General features: G+C 38.1%; 1 protein-coding gene and 1 non-coding gene across 2 annotated transcripts in view; both read right to left on the reverse strand.

Annotated features, from left to right (window-relative positions):
* Positions 1-698: 698 nt before the first annotated feature.
* The window catches only part of WDHD1 (WD repeat and HMG-box DNA binding protein 1), a 62,505-nt gene continuing 38,429 nt past the window's right edge, over positions 699-24,774 (reverse strand). Inside the window, exons 15-25 of the mRNA XM_090270908.1 lie at positions 22,454-22,610; positions 16,456-16,570; positions 13,884-14,015; positions 10,784-11,004; positions 10,539-10,687; positions 9,122-9,178; positions 6,647-6,690; positions 6,116-6,283; positions 5,406-5,536; positions 3,199-3,337; positions 699-1,511 (exon numbers count right to left, since the gene is read on the reverse strand). Of these exons, the coding sequence (XP_090127034.1) occupies positions 1,311-1,511; positions 3,199-3,337; positions 5,406-5,536; positions 6,116-6,283; positions 6,647-6,690; positions 9,122-9,178; positions 10,539-10,687; positions 10,784-11,004; positions 13,884-14,015; positions 16,456-16,570; positions 22,454-22,610 (1,514 nt within the window). The 3' untranslated portion in view covers positions 699-1,310. The remainder of the gene's footprint in view (positions 1,512-3,198; positions 3,338-5,405; positions 5,537-6,115; positions 6,284-6,646; positions 6,691-9,121; positions 9,179-10,538; positions 10,688-10,783; positions 11,005-13,883; positions 14,016-16,455; positions 16,571-22,453; positions 22,611-24,774) is intronic.
* LOC150016792 (small nucleolar RNA SNORA48) lies at positions 9,843-9,978 on the reverse strand. Its single transcript, XR_016510364.1, has one exon. It is a non-coding gene; the product is annotated as a small nucleolar RNA SNORA48 (small nucleolar RNA).

Consider the following 24,774-nt stretch of genomic DNA (forward strand, 5'->3'; position numbering starts at 1 on the left):
AAATTAACCTCAATTTTGAACCACCTGATTTTATTTTACTACTATCTACCCATCCCCACACCTGTACCTTGCCCTCATTAAGTGGCTGCATTTGTATTAAGCTCTGGTTAAAATAATAATCAATAAAGTATGAAATAATTAAACCTTGTTTCTCAAAATTAAAAATAAAAGAAAATTAAACATTTCCTCTAATTCTTTACTCTCTTATCAAGTCTTCAAAGACTTGTTCAGCCCTGGCTGGCGTGGCTCAGTGGATTGAGCGTCGGCCTGCAAGCCAAGTGTCGCTGGTTTGATTCCCAGTCAGGGCACCTGACTAGGTTGCACACCAGGTCCCCAGTTGGGGGCGTGAGTGAGAGGCAACCACACAGTGATGTTTCTCTCCCTCTCTTTCTCCTTTCCCCTATCTCTAAAAATATAAATAAATAAATAAACAAACAGACAAATAAATAAATAATTTTAAAAAAAAAGACTTGTTCAGAAAGTACTGTTGACAATGATAACCAGAGTACCTTACCAGGAGCACACTAAGCCTGGGGCTGCATACTATCAAAATACTATTTTCAATTCTTCTCTTCAGTGTGTACAATGTATAGCAGGGTGGGGGGTGGTAGAGAAAATCACGGTAATACATATAAAACATATTTTTAGGAACATTTCCATCCCATGGAAATACAATGTTAAGGCCATAACAAGCTATATATGGAAATGTGAAAACTTTATTTACTTTTTTAAAAAACTAGGCTACGCAGACATTTAAAAGCCATATACAAAGAAATTTTAAAAACAAAAGTCTCATGTACAAAATGATTTACATGTTTAGGGCCCATATTAAAAAACACAGCCCCTAGGTCCAGTATGGGCAGAGAGCAGTCAGTCTGTGGTAACACACTTGGGAAGACAGCTACAGTAGTTGTTCCCAGCACATGACATAAGCCAACAGAGGAAATCCCTGCAAGGTATTTCAATGCTCAGAGGTTTTAAGACCTTGGCTTCTCATGGTTTTAAAGGTAAAGAACAAAATCAAACTGGCTTTTGTTGGGACATGCTAGAGGCCTCAAATCAGTGACCACAATCACAAAGCTTCTGAATGGCCCTCCTTTTGGGGGACAGAGCAATCTGCAGAAATGATAGTTTGTACACATTCCCTGTTACCTACACCAGTATAATTACTACATTATCTTACAAACACAAACAACTGTCTTTAAACTCTTTAAAAAATATATAGCATTTCCTAAAGATTTTTTTAAAGTCCAGATTCATCAAAGACAAGTAAAAAAAAGCCATTACTTTCCTAAGGCTACTTCCTTACTCTAGTCCTGCTTAAATGCAAAGGCTGACAGTTTCTGATTCGCAGAAAGATCTAAAGGTTTTTGCTTTTTAGACAAATTCAGATTCTCCTTTGCTTTTTCTTTCTGGCATTCAGTTTCTTGACTTTCATCGGCCACATGTTTTCGCTTCTTTGCTTCAGCTCCATCACTTGCAGTTCCGCCTTTGGCCTTAGCAGTCCACGCCTTTGTCAAAATATTGGAGGAGAAAGTTTTTTTACTCAATAACAAAGAAATAGGAAGAAAATTATTTAAAAAAATTTTTTTCAGGTAACATTCCTGTATATAAAGTAGCATAATTAGCACTTGAATTGTTAAGCTAATCATTAAGGATTCTCATTAAGAAATTTATTACTTAATTGCAGAGCACATTTAAAAAATTTTACATTCTGGCTCTATAATATTTCAATCTAAACTCTGCTTGTATCTAACCATATTAAGTGCGAAGTACTTTTTAAAGTGAAACTTTTCATTTTGAGATTGTAGATTCACATGCAGTTATAGAAAATAATACAGAAAGATCCCATGTACCCTTTACCCAGTTCCCCCTCATGGTAGAATCTTGCAAAACTGTAGTGCTGTATCATAGCAAGGATACTAACATCAAAAATCCCTTTTCACTTCTACTCGTGTGAGTGTGTGTGTTTAATTCTACTGTAGGTTTATGTATTTATCATCACATTCAAAACACAAAACAGTTCCATCACAAGTATCCATCATGTTGCCCTTACTCCTCACCAAGGCCCCACCTCCTGGCAGTAAGCACTCTGTTCTTCATTCCAATAGTATATATTCTTTGGGGATTGGCCTCTGTTCACTAACCAAAAACCTAACAAGCTTCACTCATTTCATCTGTCTCTTAAATCTCTTTTAATTTATAGTAGTTCCTACTCCTCCTACTTTATATTCTTCCCCTTTTATTTATTGTAGAAAAGGGAGCCTTTAAGCTGTAGAATTTCTCACATGAACAAACTGGATGTAAGTAAATGTTTAAGGTTTATCTTAAAGATATTGATTACAATTCTAAGTATTCAAAAACAATCACAACTTTTGCCAAGTTGCTTCCTTTTGCTACATAAGGTCTGATTCATTCAGGTGCCATTTTACCTAATTCTTTAGAATCTTTATCTTTTTTACACCAATTAAAAATGAGAAACACAAAGTTGCTGATGATATTCTAAATGGCTAGACCAGTTTCTTGCTTCCTCATTTTACAATACCTTTACTCATAAAACCCAGTTTATCGCAGCAAGAATCTGTCACTAAGTGCCCATGCTACACACTGCCATCCTGGGAAAGTGAAGTCCCAGGATTTAACTGAGATACTACACACATTCCTTCCCCCTGCAATAGAAAGCTGCTCCTAGCCTTCCTTCACAGGGCAGAAATTTACATGAGGAGCAATTGGTACAAGCTTGTTCTCATTTCCATGTGACAGGTTGGAACTGAATACCAGCTTTTCCCCCAGAATCAGTATTCAGTGTAAGTAAGTAGCATTTTTAAAAATTCTGCTTATAAGACCCTAAAGTACCAGTCTAAAAATATGAATTAACTTCATTTTTATTTATTAATTTTATCTGCATTTAATTCATAACAAATGGACTTTTTCTTAGGGTATTCCCCTAACTTATAATATACAGAAACTTACACAGATATAAACAATATACCTGCCCCCAAATTAACCATTAGCACTAAGTGATAACTACTATATATCCATGTGTTCCATGCAGACATTTTAGTTATCTGATTTTCTCTGCACCCAAAGTTTACTGAAATGTATTCAATTTTCAAAAACAGAAAAAGCTATTTTCTGTAAGAATTTTAAAAATTTGTGAATTCACTGAGATCTCAGCCTCAGCACAATTATCCTTACCTTCCTTTCTTCAGTGGACAATACTCTAAATCGAAGCATTCCTTCTTTTATTATGTCTGCTTCATCTGAAAAGTCAGGATTGTCAGACAAAATATTACTTCTGTTTTCCTCCAGCCACATCTGGAACCCAGTCTTTGGCCTAAAATAGCAAAATCATGTGGAAAAAATGTCATACTTGAAATACAGTTTAAAGTGCTTTATGATTTTTTAGTTTAGTAATTAACCATTACTATTTGCATAGCTGTGTAAAGTAAGAGAGAGGCAATTAATTATACTTGTTAATACTCATTACATATACTAAAACTGCCAGCAGGAATAATGAACTGAAAAATTCTTTGTAAGGTCAGCTAAAAGGGATTACACACACTTGTATTTTCCAAGTACAGCAAACATGAATTCTACACTCTCAACTCTTTTTTTTTTTGTTTGTTTTTAAATTTATTTTTAGAGAGAGGGGAAGGGAGGGAAGAAAGAGAGGGAGGGAAACATCAATGTGTGGTTGCCTCTCAAGCACCTCCAACTGGGGACCTGGCTGGAAACCCAGGCACATGCCCTGACTAGGAATCCAACCCATGACCCTCTGGTTCACAGGCTGGCGCTTAATCCACTAAGCCACACCAGCCAGGGTTCAACTCTTTTTAAATGCTGACAGGCTCAAGGTCTCCAATCTCACTTAGTCCATCTGGCCCAGTAAAATTTTTCCATGTAACCTTGGTAGGCTCTTTCTCCACTTCCCAAACCAGCTATTGGAAATCTTCAGGATTTCTCTCAAGCTTTTTAGCCATCTTCTGACCCTGGCGCTCACAGCTTACCTGGGAGTGTGGGTCCTTTCTTGTACCATCATTATATAAAACATGGACGTAGCACACTGATCACTTTTATTAGATTTTACTTCTGACACAGTTGTCTTTAGGTCACAAGTAAGGATTTAATGCAAATATTTAATATTTACAAGTATGTTTTCTCTGTATATCCAGTTGATTATAGTATAAAAAACTGAATCTTCTTAAAATTTTTAGTTTAATATATAAATTAAATTCAGAACAAAACAGAAAAAAAAAAAATCAACATAGCTACCCCCTCAAATCAAACTGGTTAACATAATAGTAAAAATAAAATGGTGACTTTTTCAATTTAATTGATGCATTTTAAACAAATGTAGCATACCAGAGATCAAGAAATTTGGCAATATACTGCGATGGTGGACAAACAGGAACTCCCATATTGCTAGGGTATATAAAATGATAACATCAATGCAGAACAATCTGGCAATATCTATCAGAATTACAAGTTCACATTAACTTGAACCATATAGGAATCCATAGCTATATGTCTACGTGAGAGGTGACATTCATATAAAGTTATTCATTGCAGTACTATTTGTACTATCAAAAATCTTTTTTCTACCGGTAGAGAACTAAGTAAATTATGCTATATCCATTCAATGAGTATAAGAAGATGAAACTCTTTGTCTAGTACTTTGAAATGACCTGCAAAAGCTGCTAAGTGAAAAAAAAAGCAAGGTACAGAACAATGTCTATGCCACCATTTCTATAAAACTAAAAAGACCCATAGTAAGTGTTTGTACATGCATAGATGAATTCTGGAAGGCTATCTAAGAAACTTATTGCAGTGACTATTTGTGGAGAGAGGCACTAGGTAAATAGGAAAAGAGATTTACTCTTCATCACACCACTTTTGACTATGTTTCTGCCAAAAAGAACTTAATTATAAAATATAGCTTCCTAATAAAATGTATCTATAATTTAAAACACATCAATTCATCAAAGCATACTTTAATAAGTAATGTAAATAGACATATATCAGTATTTGTGACTTCCTTAAAATTATAAGTATTCACGAACCAAGTGTCGCTGGTTTGATTCCCAGTCAGAGAACATAACTAGGTTGCACGCCAGGTCCCCAGTTGGGAGGGAGCGCATGAGAGGCAACCACACATTTATGTTTCTCTCTCTCTCTTTCTCCTTTCCCCTCTCTAAAAACAGATAAATAAAATAAAATAACATAAAATTTTTTTTAAATAAAATATTAAAAAAATATATATAAGTATTCAGAATACCCACAACCAGTGTCAGTGTGTGATTTATAGTAACAAATAACAGAGCTGCATAAGTTTTCTGCTGCTTCTATATGCCTTTTATTGAGAGACTGTGTCTTGCGAATACTAAATTTCTCTATGTACTGACCTTTGGTTTTCAGTGTTTTGAGGAGATATAGCTGGGGTTTCAGATAATGAATTTTTAGGATTTTCTTCTTTTACTTCCTCAGTCTTATCAGATTGGGAAGTTCTTTTCTGGAAATAGGATGCTGCAGATGCCTGTAACAACAAACATGAGTGCCACAACAAAGTCAAGTATGATTCTATCTGTTACAAACAAGTTTTGAAGAATGTGAAAAAGTATTTAAAACTATTTAGAATTCTTATACTAACATGTTAAGCCCTTAAGTTTTCAGAAAATAAGCATGCACACTCACAAAAACTATACTTCAAATCCCATGTTTTTTAAATAAATCAAGGTATATGAAATAGGAAAGATAAGCAACAGATCTAATTTCCTGCTGACAAATATGGGATGAAATCTGGGAGGCACAATCAGAACACAGAACAAGGAAAGATGAGAGCCAGGTGCTACACCAGTTGTCATTAAATAGAGATATGCATCAGAATCACCTGGAAAATTAAAATACACATAGGTGCCCAAGTCCCCAGGGTCTGGAGATATATATATTTTTTAAAAGTAATTCTGGAGCAGATCCAGAATTGAAAACCTCTCCCCTCACTAGACAATCAATTAAACAGCCGGAGCCCTCCTGTCCCCCACCTGAAATGGTGAACTAAAGGAAGACAAACAGATCACGTGATGCTTATTGCAGATGTGGGTGATTGAAACAGTACCTGCTTAGACTTTGGCTTTGGAACTAGAGGCTTTATTACTAAAGACCCTTCTTGATTTGTAGCTCGATTAAGTGCAGATTTCTTGCATGATTTGTTCATACTGTCTAAAATATTAGCAGAACGTCCTGAATTCACTGAAATGGCTGGCTCTTTGGAACTGGTCGATACCTAAAGAATAAACTTGTGTTAACAGTTTATGTTTAAAGAAAAAGAATTCCAATAAATTTATTTTTCCTTAAAATTTTGGTTAAGTTTGTATTGTAGTCTCATTTTTTAAAATGAATAAATTTGGTACAATCCAAATTAAGGCTAATCCACATATTCCCAAATACCACATCCCCAAGAAAAACAGGTACTTAGAAGATAAGTAGGAAATATAATGTGAACCTGTGCTGCTTTTGTCTTTGTTTTCACAAAGATCTGCTGCAGCCTTTAATGCTTCCAACCTGGGGAGGGCCATAGGGTGGTTTGAAAATATTTCTCTGTATGGAAATATATTTTAAATAGAAAATATCACTGGAAAGTGTTTACCTTGAAGGGGTTTACTCGTCCTTGGTTGCCAGAGGTAACTGCACCTTTAATAAGAAAGAAACCCTCACTTAATAATGGTAAAACATAGAGGACTTCTGACTTCTGTAATAATAGAGGATTTTAATCTGTATTATATAAAAAGAAATGTACTTTGTATCTTTAAAACTATTAACTACATATGACCTCCTTCCTATTTACAAAACAAAATAAAAGCTATTAGATGGGAACTACTGCAACTTGCCAATATGAAATATACACTCTGATAGAGAAATATTCTTTTCTCCTTTTACCATGGTTAGGAATTCCTCTCCTTGTGCTCTCCATCTCACCCCTCCTTTGTCAAGACACTTGTCCTATCAATGGCTACACCATCTTTGACTTTTCCCTCCTTATTGGCTATTCAAGTTTCCCAACTTAAACAAAGAAACAAATCCTCTCTACCCTACATCCCCTCCAGCCACCCTTTTCTCTCACCTCCCCACATACAGCCCAATTTCTCAAGAGCTGTCTGCATGCTACTCCATTTCCTCACTGCTCACATGCTCCAACATCCAATGTAACATGGCTTCCAGCCCTACTACCCTACAGAACCCGCTCTTGCTAAGAACTCAGTAAAACTCTGTGCAGCCAAATCTGGTGCATACTTTTCAGTCATCATCTTATTTTCCCTCTTAACAGCATTGTACACAGCTGAGTCAGCCCTGGCTGGTTTGGCTCAGTGGATTGAGCGTCGGCCTGTGAGCTAAGTGTCGCTGGTTCGATCTTCCAGTCAGGGCACATCAGAGAAGGAAAACTCTGACTCCAAAAAACCTCCGCTGCCTTGCGGCATACCTCTTCAGGGGAAAGGCTAAGGGAGTAAACCCCGACAGAAAATCCGGAGCCGGGGTCCCTAAGGCGGTTTGACGTTGTAGTCAACACCGGCAACTCCTGCGGCGCACCTGAAGCCAAGCTGTATTGACTCCGTCTTTCCCTTGGACCCTTCAGCTGCGAAGAGAGGGGGGGTCTGCTGCATGGGCAACAGCAGACCCTCCATATCACCCTGCCCAGGCTCTGTAGCTTCAGCTTCACTGGAGAGGACACTCCAGCGTCATCGCAAGATGTCGATTCAACACGGGAGGAGACAGATACCGTGTCACTCCCGAGTCGGACTGCACAGCCATTCTCGGCGGTGCAGATAGACTCTTAAGAAGCTACACCATCGTCTCTCGAGAGGGACGGCTGCCGACGACACAGCTGAGTAATCCTTTTGCCTTGATACTGTCTCCTTCCTTGATTTCTCAGATACTGCATTACCCTTGCTTACCTCTTCTCTGGCCTTACTCTCTGTTAATGGCTACCCCCCCTCCTCCTCTACCTCATGTTTAGATGTTGGGGATTCCCTAGGCCTAAGCTCATTTTTCTCCTCACTTTACATCCTTCCCCAATGCTCCCTTACCCATGCCCATGGTTTAAACTGCTAAACTTATGCCAGTGACTTTCGTGCTATATCTCCTTCCCAGAGATACCACTTTCCTGAGCTCCTGACCCAAACATCCAATAGTAATTCATCATCTTCCTATTTAAGCCTGCATTCCCCTGGTGTTTCCTGACTCAGTAAATGGCGGCATCATTCATTCAAGTACAGGAGCCAAGAAACAGTCATTCTTTACCCTTCAACTTCTACACTTTATATCATCTTCTGAACTATCTCTTCAATTCTTCCCATTCTTCCTACCATCACCATTACCGTAGTCCAAGCCACTATGCAATCTCACCCGGACTGCCTCGGTAGTCTCTTCCTACGCTTTCCTCCTCTGCAGTGCGGATGCTATGCCCCTGCTTAAAACCTACAGCCTCCCAGCAACCTTAGAATAAAGATCAAAATCCTTACTATGGACTACATAAATCTGTATGATTTGGCTCCTGGCCGTTGCTCCAAAACCATTCAGCATCATTTTTTCTTGGCATTCTGTGCTCTTCACACCCCTCTTTACAAGTCTTCGCACATGTTTTGTCTCTGCTTCTGCTTCCACCCACCTTTGCCCACCTTACTTATTGCTCACGCATCTGCTTTCAATACTCCATGAGGCCTTCCTGGAGCCCAATCCACTTCCCACCACTGAATAAATTACAGCCACCTGTTATATGCTCTTTTAATACTCTGTACACATTTTTAAAGATTTTTTAAAATCACAGTAATATATGTATATAGCTTAAAAAGCCAACCAGGACTATAAACTTTATACAGGGATCAAACATGCATGTCTGCTTGACTTCATGTATCCCTCATCTAGTCAAATACCTGACACACAATAGGCATTTAATAAACATTTGTTAAATGACTGCAGTTTCATGATCACTGATAAAAACAATAAACCCCAAACAAACAAACAAAATACCAGGCCCCAAAGGATAAAGTGTATTTGGGTAGATGTAGCACTTTAAAGACTACTTACAAAATTTTCTTGATATCACAAAATTACAAATATTTCTTACCTAACTTAATAGATGGCACATCAGATGAACCTGCACTTTTAGAAAATGGGTTCTGTCCTATAAAATAATTAAGATAATAAATGTAAATGGGAAAATAAAGTCATTCTCTATAATCAAAAGATAGATGTCTTGAAAAAATATGGGTACAGCAGCCACCCCCATCCATGAGGGATGTTTCAAGACCCCTAGTAGATGCCTGAAACTGAGAATAGTACTGAACCTTATATGTACTATGTTTTTTCCTATACATACAGGGTGCAGCAAAAGTAGGTTTACAGTTGTTCATATGAAAAATGATACAATAATTAATAAATGAGAATACAAGAATAAAACTTTCACATACTCACAACTGTAAACCTACTTTTGCCCCTTCCTCTACATACCTGTGATAAAGTTTAATTTATAAATTAGGCACAGTAAGAGTTAGCAATGATAACTAACAATAAAATACAACAATTACAACAATATACTGTAATAAAAGTTATGTGAACGTGGTCACTCCTTTCAGGGGATCCTTGCTGAAGTCTTCGAAAGGCTCAGGTGCACAGGCTGCCATCAACCAGAGCACATTTTCTGTTCATATCTTCCACGCACATCTTAACAAAGCATTTACCACACACTGTGGCTGTAACTTTTGCACTTTGTGGTGTGACAGCAAAACTTGGATGAATTTTTCCCTTTGTCACAATTTCACAGAAAGAAAATTCATTCTTTTTCTTTTCCATGTCTCCAAGGCATGAACCAGGCATGGGCACAAACCAAAAGCCAACTTGGGATGAACAAGGAGTTACTTTGTCCCTGGCTGATATGAGATTAGCACCACCAAACCAGATGCAACTCTACTCAGGCCAGGAACAAGAAAATTCATTCTTAATATAGATCTTAGCAACTTCAGCATACAATTTTTTCTTTCCTTATGAAGTCAATAACTTCCACCTTTTCACTTAAAGGAAGAACTTTATAGCTTCTCTTTTGCATATCTGAATTGCCAGCATCATGACTCTCATGTTTTGGGGCCACTATTAAGTAAAATGATGGTTACTTGAACACAGGCACTGCGATACCACATTTGATCTGATATGTGAATGACCAAGTGACTAATGGGTGGATAGCGCATATATACAGTGTAAATATACTGGATGAAGGGATAATTCACATCCCTGGTAGGATGGATCAGACGGAGCCATATTTCATCATGCTACTCAGAATGACATAATTTAAAACTTATGATTTATATATTTCAGGAATTTTCCATTTAATATTTGAGACCACAGTTGACTATGGGTAACTGAAACCATGAAAATCAAAACCATGGATAAGCAGGATTACCATATTCAACTTTCCTGGCTCAGTAAATTAGGGAAAGCCCCACACATGACATTCATCATCTTCAAAATGCCTTAGAAACATATCTCACCCTGCTTAGGTGTTTCTGATTTTTCTTCTATATCATCAGCTTCTCCAGTATCATCAGCTTCTTCAGCGTCTTCTCCAGCATCTTCTGCAGCTTCTTCAACTTGATTTCTGAGCCTTGGACGACTCCACTCTGTAGGAGTATTACTGTAACTAAAAAGATAATACTATTCAATAAAGAGCTATATGCAAAGACAAAATTAATATTCAAAATGGTAAAGAAAAAATTTAAAAACTGAATATTCCTACCCAGCATTCAGCTTTTTTCTGAAATCTTCTTCCTCTTCCTCCTCTTCCACCTGGGTTGCTGCCAATTCTGCTGCCTTCTCTACAGCCAGTTCACTAAGTCTTTGGGCCAATATTAATCTCCGAGAACGAGAAGCATATTTAATGGCTAAATTCACAGCATTTGGAGTCATCAGATCTGCAAGTTCCACACAACGAAATTCCCGCTCCAGTTTACAGGAAAGCTAGCCCAAAAAGGAAAATAAAACAAAACGAAACAACAACAAAATCAAATCACGTGAAACTACTAGTAAAACTGAGAAAAGAGCTTTCTAAATACCACATTGCATTGATTTTAACATCTCTGAAATTGGGAAGTGTGTTACAATCCATGGTAGGTCAGAGTTTAATTGGCAGCATTTTTTATTTTTTGTCTCAGTGGCTTAAATGAATAAAATAATGGTGCACTTTACGATCAACAGTAGCTTAGATCCAATGAACTATGGTATATCATTTTAAGCTATTCATGCAAGGAAAGTAAGAGATTCATTTAAAATTCAAATGTGGTTCTCCTAAATTTGTTTTCCCACCCTCACCAAATAGGGTAGCAAATTCAAAGAAGGAATAAAATTATAAATGATTTATTTGTTATTACTTTGCCCAGAATTGGCACACAAAAGCAACTATGTGAATTTAGGTGGGGACAGCAGGTTTATCCAATAATTTTAAAATGTTATTGTGTCCCTGACTGGTGTGGCTCAGTTGGGTGGAATGTTGGCCCATAAACCGAAAGGCCGCAGGTTTGACTCCCAGTCAGGCTGCTGGTTTGGTCAGGAGGTGACTGATCAATGTTTCTTTCACATCAATATCTCTCTCTCTCTCTCTCTCTCTCTCTCTCTCTCTCTCTCTCTCTCTCTCTCTCTCTCTCTCTCTCCTCTCTCTCCTTCCTCCACTCTCCCCCTTCCTCTCCCCCTGGACATATCCTCAGGTGAGGATTGGAAAAAAAAAAGTGTGATTGTCTATGACCAGAAACAGTTATACAACTTCAAAATTAGCAAACAATTTCCTTTTTCTTGCTTTGTATTTTTATACTTAGTAATATAAAACAAAGGGCATTCACTTAACATCTCTAAGAAAACACTGCCTAGTTTTCTTTTGGTATGAATTTTGACAACTCAAAGTGAGGCAACTCAAGTACGATGTGAGAAAAATTAACACTTTGAAGACTATTAAGGGTCTCATAATTCATAGGGAAAAGGACTACATATTTTGTTACTTGGACATCCCATGTCTGATTCATCAGACAGAAACTTTAGATATTCACTTGCATGTCCTTCTCAAGTTTTCTATTATCACTTATCTATAAGAAGTACTTCTCAGTCAGGGTTGGTACTCTGCCTCAGAGGGCATTTAGAAATAAAAGGGAGTACAGTAAGTCTTCGTTTAACATGGTTGATGGATTCCTGAAAACTGCGACTTTAAGCTAAAGGACATATAAGAAACCAATTTTATTACAGGCTAACTGATATAAACAAGAGTTAAGTACCTACATCATATTTCTGGTCATAAAAACATCACCAAACTTCTAAATAAAGACCCAAAATAGTTCAAATATTAAACACTGAAATAAATGTGTGCTATACACATATTTAAGAAAGATTGATAAAAATGAGTGAGATGATTATTTTCTAACCTGCTATTCCAGTTCAGGGTCATGAGTGGCCAGTCTATCCCAGTAGCTCAGGGCACAAAAAGGGATCCTACCCTTGAAAGAATACCCTTCCTCTGCAGGACGCAATCACTCACACAGGCACACGGACTCACTCTGGGACAATGCAGACACACAGTTCACCTACTGTGTATGTCTTCAGGATGTGGGAGAAAACTGAGGTACCTGGGGGATACCTACCCAGATGTGAGAACATGCAAACTCCACACAGACAGTGGCCCCTGCCAGGAGTTGATTTTCCCCTCATCATTATTGACATTGAGTGAAATGATGTCATTAAGGACCTGCTGGTTCCCACAGTAACTAGGTTGAACAGGCATTTGCCAGGGGGCCAGGAACACTAAAGACGAGTCCCCAAAGTTACTAGCACCCCCCGAGGAACACTGCTCCAGAGGAAAAGCTCCATTTAAGACTAAATAGTAAACAAAGCAAACATGGTTCCTTGTATGTGTTGTAGGAAGTAAAAAGGTTAGTTCCTAGACCACAAATGACACTTTATAAAAGGAACAAAATTTACTCTAGAATAAACTAAATTCCTTTAGTACCAAACTCAAGGCAGTGTTGCAGAGGTGACAGTAGTAAAAACCATCTTTTGGAGACTATAGTTGTCATTAGCTCTGTGGTCTTAGGTACCACTTTTCCCTCAGAACTCTTTCCCTCAGCTTTAAAAGGAAAAGTCACGACCATTTACTCTCTCAAATACTGAGGTCTACTGTGTATTAGATAGCACTAAGTACCTGGCGTGGGTGCTGCCCTCAAGGGACTTACAGCCTAGTGCAAGATGAGCAGAGAAGAAATTATATTATACTTCTCTCCATAAACCAACCTAGAGTGAGGACACAAGTGTGAACCTTATGTTTCAAAGAGTTCATTTACCTCCAAAGGTAAAAGTACTTAAATATCCCAGGCACCAAACATGGTCACTGGCTATAAACAAACTTCTACCATCACAGTTACCTAAGAGGGTAACAAAAAATAGGCATTTCTAAAAGCCTTATGGAAGTTCTTAAGACTGCACACCCTTGCAGACTTAGGAACTCTGTTGCACAGGGTAAGGTAAGAGCACGAGCTGGAGCTCCTGTTCTCAAACTTTATTAAGCATCAAAATTGCTTGGAGGACCTGTTAAACCAGAGCGGTGGGCAAAAGCAAAAAGGGAGGTGGCACCAGAACAGTTTATTACTGCCTATGATCTTAGATACAAGATAATGTTTTAAATATTTTAAATGCAAAATCAACCGGGAAACAGAACTTCCTTTTTAAGAGAGAAAAACACCACTGGATACAACTTGAGAATTCTAGGCTGTGGAATTCAGTGCTAATTCACATACCTTTAAGAGATTCAAACTTAGAAAAGCATTTAACTTGAATTTTTTCAGTATATTCATTTTACTTACTGCAAGCATTTTCAATAAAAGTTCCTGTTGTTCTCTCGTTGCTTGATTTTTAGTGCTCTCTTCGTATTCATAACCATTTTTAGCTAAATAATCAAGGTGGTTGTGAAACACAACCGAACGCCAAAACTGTTCCTGCAAAAGTAGGAAAAATTGGTTGGTTAACTATCACTTAATACCAAGCAAATGTTAAATATTTACCTTAACATGCCAGTTTCTGAATAAAACATTTTCTCAAATACTCATCTCTACTGCATCAAATTCTACTTAATGGGATACTACGGCTTGACTTTATCTCCTATCCTTAAAAGGGGAGAGGGGAAAGGCAGGGAAATACAGCATTTAAAACAGTTACCTAGCTATTATAGTTAATGGTCAGAGAACTTGGTAAACTAGTTTTTTAGAAGCCAACTTGCTTCTTGTTTAGAATAACTAATTGCAAGATTTCAAATGACTTTAATGATGCAGGCCTAGAACTAGGGTGCATCAAAACTCTAGGGACTCGCCCCGCCCTGACAGTGAGCGCTGCGGGCAGGACCCACATCCTCACAGACGAAGTCCTTGGCGGCAGTGACGGCCATCAGGTGCCCCTCCCTCTCTGCTACCTCTATCTATTTAATTATAAAATAATGAATACTCAGACTTCCGGCCAAGATGGAGGCTTAGACGGACACGCTCGGTCTCCTTCTACAACTAGAGAGGAATACAACTACTTCAAAACAAAAGATAACTAGAAATTCCAGAAAATAAAGCCACACAGAAGCCCATCGTATGAAGTTGTAAACCAGCAGCGCCCTTTGGGCAGGTAGGGGGAGCGAAAGGGGGTGGTGCTGTTTGCGGTAGCACCAGGGACAGCGGCAGGGAGAGCAATCTCAGCTGCAGTCTAACCCCGGCAGCTCGCGACCCCAACGCTCGGAAAAGCAGCCACCGCATCACCTCAAACAGCAAGACCCAGAGGGCGGGAGGACGGATCCCAGTCTCCTAGCAGAATAACAGCAGGAATCCATCTTGGACCCCCGCCCCCACACAAAGTGCCACAGCGCTGCGAAATAGGTTGCGGATCGCCACTGGTCGCTGGGCAGTGACGACAAAGTGCCACAGCGCAGCGAGAAAGGTTGCGGATCGCCGCCGGTCGCTGGGTTGTGACGAGTACACAGGCACTGCCCCCTATAGCCGGCCCAAGAAATCAAAATGCATCTGTCAAAATGAGGCAGACAACTACAGAAATCCCGGTGGCGCAGCTCACCAGGCAAGAGATGAAGAACCTGACAGGTGAACAAATAAGAAACCTGTCCGAGGCTCAGTTCAGGGCCATTGTTATCAGGTGGCTTACAGAATTAACAAAAGATCTGGAAAAAGATGAGAAAGAATTGGAAAACACTCATACTGAAAGGAACAAAACCACATACGAGACAGACGGTGAGGAAATAAAATCCAGAGTTCAAATCAACAAACCAGAACACAGAGAAGGAGCAAACAGTCAACCAGTGCAGAGAGAGGAAACAGAAAGCAAAGAAAATGAAGAGAGGATCAGAAACCTCTGGGACAGCTATAAGAGATCCAACATACGGATGATCGGATTGCCAGAGGGCGAAGAAGAAGAACTAAAAATTGAAAAATTATGTGAAAATATAATAAAGCAGAACTTCCCAAACTTGGGGAAGGAAACAGACTTACAGGTCCAGGAAGCACAGAGAGTTCCAAAAAAACTGGACCCAGGGAGAACCACTCCAAGACACATTATAATCAAATTCTCAAAAGTTAAAGATAAAGAAAGAATCTTAAAAGCAGCAAGAGAGAAGAAAAGAATCATGTACAAAGGGGTCCCAATTAGACTATCAGCTGACTTCTCAAGGGAGACCCCGCAGGCAAGAAGGAACTGGCAAGAAATATTCAAAGTAATGAAAATCCAAAACCTACAACCACGAATACTCTATCCAGCGAAGCTGTCATTCAGAATAGAAGGGCAGAGAAAGTGTTTCCAGGACAAAATAAAACTGAAAGAGTTCATTAGATCCAAACCACTGTTATATGAGATGTTAAAGGAACTGGTTTAGAAAAAGGAGGATCAAAACTATGAACACTAAAATGAAAACTGCATCACAAGAAACAACAGAAGCTAGGGAATTGAAACAAAGGCAAACTAAATAGGCAACGAGAGTGGAAAAAGAACTATAGGTATGGGGAGCATATTGGGGGGAGGTCAGCAGGGAGGGGGAAGGGGGAGAGGGAGGGAGATGGTATAGGAATTAAGAAACATCGTAGGAGGGAATGGAATAGACAGAGAGAGGTTGAGAAGAACTACATGCACAACCAATGGGCATGGACTAAAAGGGGGGACAAGGGGAGGGAGGGGGGCCACCGGGTGGAGGGGAGCAGAGGGAAGGGAAATTGGAACAAATGTAACACTGTAATCAATAACACACATTTAAAAAATAAAAATTAAAATTAAAAAAATAAATAAAAAAAAATAAAGTAATGAATACTCAATACTGGTCATCAGGACAATTTTTCAATGGCTGTGTCACAGGGAGCACCCTATCAAATTTAGTGTCAAGGCAAGACTTCCACATACCTCCATCTGCCCTTTCTCTGTTGCAGTCTGACAGTAAGGAAGCTTAAACGGTAATATAGCTACAGCAGGGCGTGGGAGGGTGGGAGGAAACCGAGAGCCTTTACAAGGAATGCACCTGTGATTAAAGAAAAAGTCTCACCATAAAAACGCATACTGATAATATTAAATATTTATACCTTTTCAAGATAATGACATTTACTGACAAAACAAATCATCTTACTTGAATAAACATTAGATGGAACAGTAAAAATCCTTACACGTTCAAAAGGTAACATCTAATGATAAAAATGTGACTTATTTCATTCAAATTACTAAATAACTTGATTCCTGAGAATAACGTGCAAAAAAATTCCTGAGAACAACATACACCCTAAGAACTATTAAAAACAGTTAAATAATATAGTCCATTTGATACTAAATATGTCCATAATGGAGTATTTGGAGATTCTGCAAAGTTAAGACATGGGAATATCAGCCATCAATTCCTCTCTGGTTCTCTATTAGGTTTGATTTTGCATTTTCTAAGATCATGTTTTCTCCAACATCCCACACTGTCAATCACTGCCTTCAAAAATACCCTCAACATTGCTCCACAATCTGCCAACACAACAGAAGCCATCAGACAGGAATTTCTGTCACCCTTCAATGACCAAATGTATCTGTAATTGTCTATCTTCTTCCTTCTCACAAATGATAAAATGTCTTACCTTCCTGTTTTAGACAGATGGTCTAAAATCTATCACCTTTCTTTTTTTTTTGAGGATTTCATTCCTTCGATTGCCTCCTTTTCTTACATTGTCAATCTCACTTTCTTTACTAAATTTATTGCGAAAAGATCACAAAAATGCTCTAGAATCACCCAAACTAATTCCTCCTTTAATAGCCTTCTTTAGATACTACCCCCATCTCTTCCTCTTCACAGCTGAACTTCTTGAGAAGAGTTATCTACATATTATGCATTTTTTAAATACTCACCCAAGGGTATGTTTACTGATTTTAGAGAGAGGAAGGGAATGAGAGACAGAGACACCAATGTGAGAGAGAAACATCGATCAGTTGTCTCCCATACAAGCCCTGACGGGATCGAACCCACAACCTAGGAATGTGCCCTGACTAGGAATCAAACCCATTTTGTATATGGGATGACATTCCAAGCAACTAAGCCACCCAGCCAGGGCTATGTATTATGCTTTTATTTCTTCACATGCTCTCAGCCTACCCCAATCTGGAATTTAACATTTTATCATGTCACTAAAAGAACTTTTATAAGGGTTACCAATAACTTACATGTATCCAAATTAAGAAGTCTTCTTGAACTTCTATTCTTATCTGATTCTGGTTATTGAATTACTACTTTCATTTAAAAAATTTCAGCTTACTTAATTTTTGAACAAGTAATACAAATGAACAAAGTATAAAAAAGAATACAGAAAAGTCTCCTATACTATCCACTGAGTTTCCCTCTACCAGGTAAGTATTGTTAGTTTCCTTTTTTACTTTTCCAGGAAATCTTTGGCATATATAAGCAAACACAATTATGTATTTCCCACATCATTACATAGAACATTTTTACCCTTTTTATAATAGTATTATTAAGATATAATTCATACACCAAAGTTCACACAGAATGTACCATAGCCATATGATATCAGAGTGTACAATTCAGTTTTAGTATTTTCAGAGTTGTGCATCTATCACCACTATCTAATTCCAAAACATTTTCATCACCCCAAGGAAAAATCTTACACCCATCAGCAGTCACTCCCTACTCTCCACTGCCCCTTCCCTACAAAACACTGGCAACCACTAATTACTTTCTGATCTATAGATTTGCCTATGCTGAAGAGTTGATATAAATGGAATGACAGTATGTGGCCTTCTGTGCCTGGTTTCATTTACTTAGCATAACATTTTCAAGGTTCGTCCATGTAGCATGGATCAGTATTTCATCCCTTTCCATAGCCCAATAATATTCCATTGTATGGATACACATTTAACTTACCCATCAGCTGATGAACATTTGAACTGTTTCTACTTTTTAGCTATTATGACAAAATCTATGAACATTCAATTACAAATTTTTGTATGAATGTGGTTTCAACTCTCCTGGGTATATACCTAGGAGAGGAACGACTGGGTCATATGGTAACTCTATGTTTATAACATTTTGAGAAACTCAAAATCTATCATTTTTATATCTCGACCCAACAATGGCTGGGGGTTCCAATTTCTCTGCACCCTCACTAACACCTGTTATTATCTGTTTTTTGGACTGTAGCCATCCTAGTGTATGTGAAGTGGTATCTCTTTGGTTTTCATTTGCATTTCCCTAATGGCTGATGCTACTGAATCTTTTCATATGCTTACTGGCCATGTATATATTTTTGGAGAAGTGTCTATTCAAAATCCTTTGCCTGTTATTATTTTTAATTTTTTAATTAATTATCCTCACCCAAGGATATACTTATTGATTTTAGGGGGCAGGAGAAGGGCGGGTGAGAGGCAGAGAGAGGGAGAGAAGGAGGGAGAGAGAGAGAGAGAGAGAAACATCGACTGCTTACCTCCCATACACATCCCAACCAAAAATCGAACCCTCAGCCTAAGTATGTGCCCTGACTGGGAAACAGACCTGCAACCTTTTTGTACACGGGGTAATATTCCAACCAACTGAGCCACCTGACAAGGGCTGCCTATTTTTTAATTGAGTCTTTTTTAAGCTGTAAGAGTTCTGTTTATATTCTGGATACACATCACTTATCACACATATGATTTGCTTCACCCCTTAAAAAAAACTACATAGTACTCTAGTGTATAAATAATTGTACAGAATTTATTTATCTATCCTTCTAATGGAAATTTAGGTTTCCAATCTTTTGCTAATATTAACAACCCTTCTATGTAAGATACCTTTCACATGTTTCATTCCCCACATTTGTTAGCAGCAGTATTTCTTAAATTTTAATGTGCACACAAATCAACTAAAGATCTTGTTAAAATGCAGATTCTCATTCAGTAGGTCTGATGTGATGCCTGAGATTCAGCATTTCTTGCCATCTCCCTGATGATGCTGATGCTGTCCATGTATCATACATTAAATAGCAAGCACCAGTATATCTGTAGGACAAATCCTAAATGCAGAATTATTGGGTCAAAGGACAAAGGCACTTCTAATTCTGGTAGTTCTCGACAAATTGCCGTCCACAGGGATTTTAACCAACGTGTACTCCCATCAGCAATATGTAAATGTAATTATTTCACCAACACCAACAGTGTTATCAGATTTTTATATTTTTCCAATTTGATAGGTAAAAAGAGAATTTTTAGTTTTGATTTATATTTATCTTATTTTTAGTGACATCAATCATCTTTTCATATATCTGAAAGCCATTTCTATTTCCCTTTCTCACTATTGCCTCTTTATTGAAATAAGTCTCCACTTAGAGCGCCTATTATATGATACTCTTCAGATGATTTTTCTCTTACTTGTCTAGCTAATCCTCTTTTTCTCTCATGCAGAAGTTCCTTCTCTAATACCTGAGCTCTAAATGTTGAAATTTCTTTGGGTTGGGTTCTGAGACCATTTTCCCTCTTTCTTTCTTCTTGCTTAGTCACCTAATTTATTACTAGGACTTCAAATACCTTCTATATTCTGGTGGCTCCCAAATTTATATCTCTAGCCAAAATTTCTCCTCAGAATTCAGATTACATATCAAATACCTTCTTGAAAGCTCCATTTGGATAGTTTGCATTTCAAACTTAACACACATATGAGAGAATTCATTTTAATTGTCCTTATTTCTTTAAATAGTTCATCTATCCATCTAGCTGCTTTTAACTAGACATACAGATGCCATTGATTCTTCTCTCTCACTCCCAATCCCCAATCTAATAGCAAATCCTACTGTTTCTATTTTGCATCTGCTTTTCTTCATTTCCACTGCCCCGACACTAGTTCCAGCCATTGTTTTAGCTCAGCCAGATAACTACAGTCTTCCTCAGTGTTCCTCAATGACAGCACAGAAAGCATTTGGGAAAATCTCTAGCTGAGAAGGACCATTCTACATACTATGAGATGTTTAACAACCCTGGCCCCAGCTCTCTATAAATGCTACAGTAACCCCCTATCATTGTCACAACTAAAAACAACACCCCACATTTCCCAACACCCCCCAAAGGAATGAACCCACTCACTGAAAATTGGCCTTCCTCCTTCCAGTCATACCCCTGCCAATCCATTTAACATCATATTTTTTGTTTTATAGCATACATCAAATTACAATATTCCCCTGGATAAAAATCTTGAATGGCTTCCTGATACCGTTCAAAAAAAATCCAAACTTCTCTACCATGGACTATAATTTAAAATGTCTACCTTTCTGATATCATCCTGAATTTATGCCCCCTCTCATCACTCCTGATTCTTATAAGCTAGCCACATTTAGATCCTTTCAATTTCTCAAACGCATCAAGTTCTTTCTGACATCAGGGTCTCTGTGCACACTGTTTACTGTCCAGGGACTGCTTTTCACCCCATTCTTCCATAAAGACTCCTTGACATCCAGGTCTCATATTAAATGCTACCTCTATTAAGAGTCTTTTGTGATCACTCCTCCTAAAACATGCCCTTCTGTTATCCTCTATCATAGGTCTGGCTCAGATTAATTAATGGCATTTATCCCAAGTAGTAAATAATATTTAGTTGTTTCTGTTTTCTGTCTTCCTAGACTATAAGCTCCATGAAAAAAAACCTCTTTGTCACTGACAATCTCTTAGACCAAGAAGACACCAGTGTGGGGAACCGCTCCTTGTAATTCAGGGAATTATAGCCCAGGCCTGAGCCTGACTAGCCACCACCCCCCCCCCGGCTTGTCTTTAAGTCTCAACAAAGGCTGCGTTGGAATTGGATTTAAAGAATGCTTATTATGCTTTGGAACTTGCTCTGCTCTTCTTTATCTCTTAATTAAGTATAAACAATCTCTAGCAAGGAATGTATGAAACCTTGAACCTAGTGCCAGTGTGGGGTCAAGATGTTTAATAGATCCTGGCACAGACTGGTCATTGTACCTGCTGTACTGAAACTTGTAATCTGTTATTGTCAATTGTAATCCAGGCACCTGAAAGCTATTGATGATTTATGAATTTTGACCTTGTATCTCCCATGCGTATCTTTCTCAATAAAAAGCATGAGGGACGGAGGTCTGGCTGCTGTTTCTCCACTAGAGAGGGTAGCCACCTCCCTACCCCCGAGACATAGTGTCCTGGATAGATTTGTTCCGCCGTGGTCATGAAACCTCTGCTGGACAGAGTAGTTTCCAGCCGAGTCTAGGGCGTTGGATGCAACTCTGCCTCACACCGGGTGTCAAAAAAGAAGGAAATCTTCAACACAATATTTAATAGAGACTATAAGGACTGAGAATTCTACACTTGCAATAAACTTAAAATTTCTCTCCTCTAGTCCAATAATTATCAAAAATCTCAAAAAGCAGCTGAATTATATATATTTGATTATAAATCATACTTAAAAATAAGAAGCTGCTCTGGCTGGTGTGGCTCAGTTGGAGTGTAATCCTGTAACTGAAAAGTTGTAGGTTCAATTCCCAATTAGGGCACATGCCTAGGTTCAGTCCTCAATCCCTGGTCTGGCATGTGTCGGAGGCAACTGAGCTCTCACACTGATGTTTCTCTTTCTCCCTGCCTAACAGCAATGGGAAAGAAAAAAAAGCCCTTGGGTGAGGAAAAATAAATAAGAGGCTGTGATAAAAGATGAAATGCCACGTCTATCCAGAACTTCCCCATCATCAGACAGAAATGATGTTACAGACACACTAATAAACTTAATTCCTATTTTGTTCAATCAGTTCCAAGTCAGGCAACTGGTTGAAAACTTCACAATGAATATAAACAAATTCCTAATTTAGTAAATATAGAAAGCAAGTAAATTAACTAAGATGAAAAACAAATAAAAGTACACTTTAGAAAGCATTTTCTAACATCCCACCTCAGTTGCTGGGGATTTTCGTGGATACCAACCACCCAATAGTGATCAGATTTTCCTTTGCAGTGCTCTCTTGTATTACACACAGGAGTCCACGTATCACCAAGCCCTCTGTTCAGCATTCGAACAATGCCTTCGGAATCCGCAAAACAAGGGGTACCTATAACATCAATAGAAAAACGAATCACTTGGAGACATAGCTATATATTTGTTAAATACTATTTTAAACATACATACCAATGATTCAACTTTTAATTCAAAAGTAAACAGCAAAAAACAAAACAAAAAGGCAAATAATCCAAGTTTATTTTCTCACAAAATTTCATTAAACACATAATGTAAGACCTAACAGAAGGGGAAAAAAATGCCTGTGATATACTGAAATTTACCCAAATAAAGAGAAAAAAGTAATAGTTTCAGTGAAAACTATGCCATCTGCTGGAACACAGCAATATTTTCAAAAGCCAATTTCGGAAAAAAAGTTAAACTTACACCTGAAGCCTCCCTGGTTAAAAGAGACTTGGAAAAATACCAAAGCCTGATACAAGGAGAGGATGTACAGAATCTGTCTTTAGTATTCCTTCCTCTTCTTTCTCTTGGGCTTATTATACTATTCTGTCCCCCGACTCCAAGGTAAGCAATTCCTACTAGGAAAGGAGTAAGCTTCCTGGTTTCCCACCTACTCTGCTCCCATGTTAGGAAGTGCACAGCAAATTCCCTAATTACCCCCTTTCTTATCTCTGACTTCACGGCCCACTCCCTCTGCAAATAGCAGTTTCCTGAGTCTAGATCTGATTTGTAATTGGAAAAAAAGTTACATGAATGGAAATTATTCGTCGTCACATAATTAAGAGTACAAATGACTAATATCCCAACAGAAAACATATCCAGAAATGGTTGATGTTTTAAAGATAAAACTGGAGTTTCTAATGATGTAACTGAAGGGTACAAATACCTAATAGAAATATTTAGGCCAGGAGACAGGGTTAGCAGGCTCTTTAAAATAAAGTAATCTTCAGTGTCCTTCAAATCATCTATGAGTTTATAACAGCACTGTCCAACAGAAATATGTGAGCCACAAATGTAATTTTTAATTTCCTAGTGCCACATGAGAAAATGTGGGCAAGTGAAGTTAATTTTAATTTATATTTTATTAAATCCAATATACCCAAAATATAATCATTTTACCATGTAAAATGTTAAAATAATTTTTAATGAGATTATTTTACATTATCTTTTCATACTAAGTCTTCAAAATCTGGAGAGCACAGCCTAATTCAGATTAGCCACATGTCAAGTGTTCAGCAGCCACATGTGGCGAGTGGTTACTGTAGCAGTACAGCAGCAGAAAATTCCTGATTTTTGTGTAGAATCTCCTGGAATAGCCACATCTTTACTATTGATTTATATCTTCTCCTTGTTATCTTAATAAAATTACAGAAAAATATGAGGTCTATCCAGAAGATATCCAGCCATGTAACATGAAAAAGAGACATTTACTGAAGAAGAGACAAGAAACATTGTACATAGGACAATCATGCCTCTGTCCCCTTCAAAGTAGGTGCCTTGGGATCTCACAGTTTCTCCCATTCACCATCAGTAGCCCCGTTGTATTTTCTGGAATGTTACTGACGGTCTGAAATCTCTTCCCTTTCAAAGGTGATTTTAGTTTTGGGCAAAGCCAGAAGTTGCGGGGCACCACATCTGGCCTGTAGCGGGGCTGAGTCACCTGGGTGATTTGATGTTTCACCAAAACACTCCGCATGAGACATGATGCATGAGTGGGTGTGTTGTTGTGCTGAAGCTGCCAATCACCAGTTGCCCATACCTGTGACCTTCTGAATCATCTGAACAGTTTCTGCTGAGGAATGTTCAAGCTTAATGCAAAATTGGATGCAGATTCGTTGCTCTACTCAGTCATTTTGAATGTGACAACCACACAGTATTTATGCTCACTCAATGGCGTCTACTGCCTCCACTGACTAGTACAGTGAAATCATCATTGTTCACACATGCGCATTTCAGTCCACCCTCCTTGTCCGCCAGGTTACATAGGTGTCATGCAAACCACTTTCATTATATTAACAATGGTTGGACTTTTTCTGGACAGACCTCATATACTTCTTTGTAAGTTTTCTAAATCGGAATTCTCACGAAAAAGAGACCCTGTATATAAAACAATGGCTACCTTGCCTAACAATTCCAGTTTCCAGTTTTGCCAACATATTAAAATAAATTTAAACAATTTGTCTATAAAGAAATTAATCAGGAAAAAACAATAAAACAATTTTCTTCTTGAAAAATGACTTTAATATAAATAAATG

This window comes from Furipterus horrens, unplaced genomic scaffold, assembly GCF_987537825.1.
Source record: "Furipterus horrens unplaced genomic scaffold, mFurHor1.1.pri manual_scaffold_3, whole genome shotgun sequence".
Taxonomy (NCBI): Eukaryota; Metazoa; Chordata; class Mammalia; order Chiroptera; family Furipteridae; genus Furipterus; species Furipterus horrens.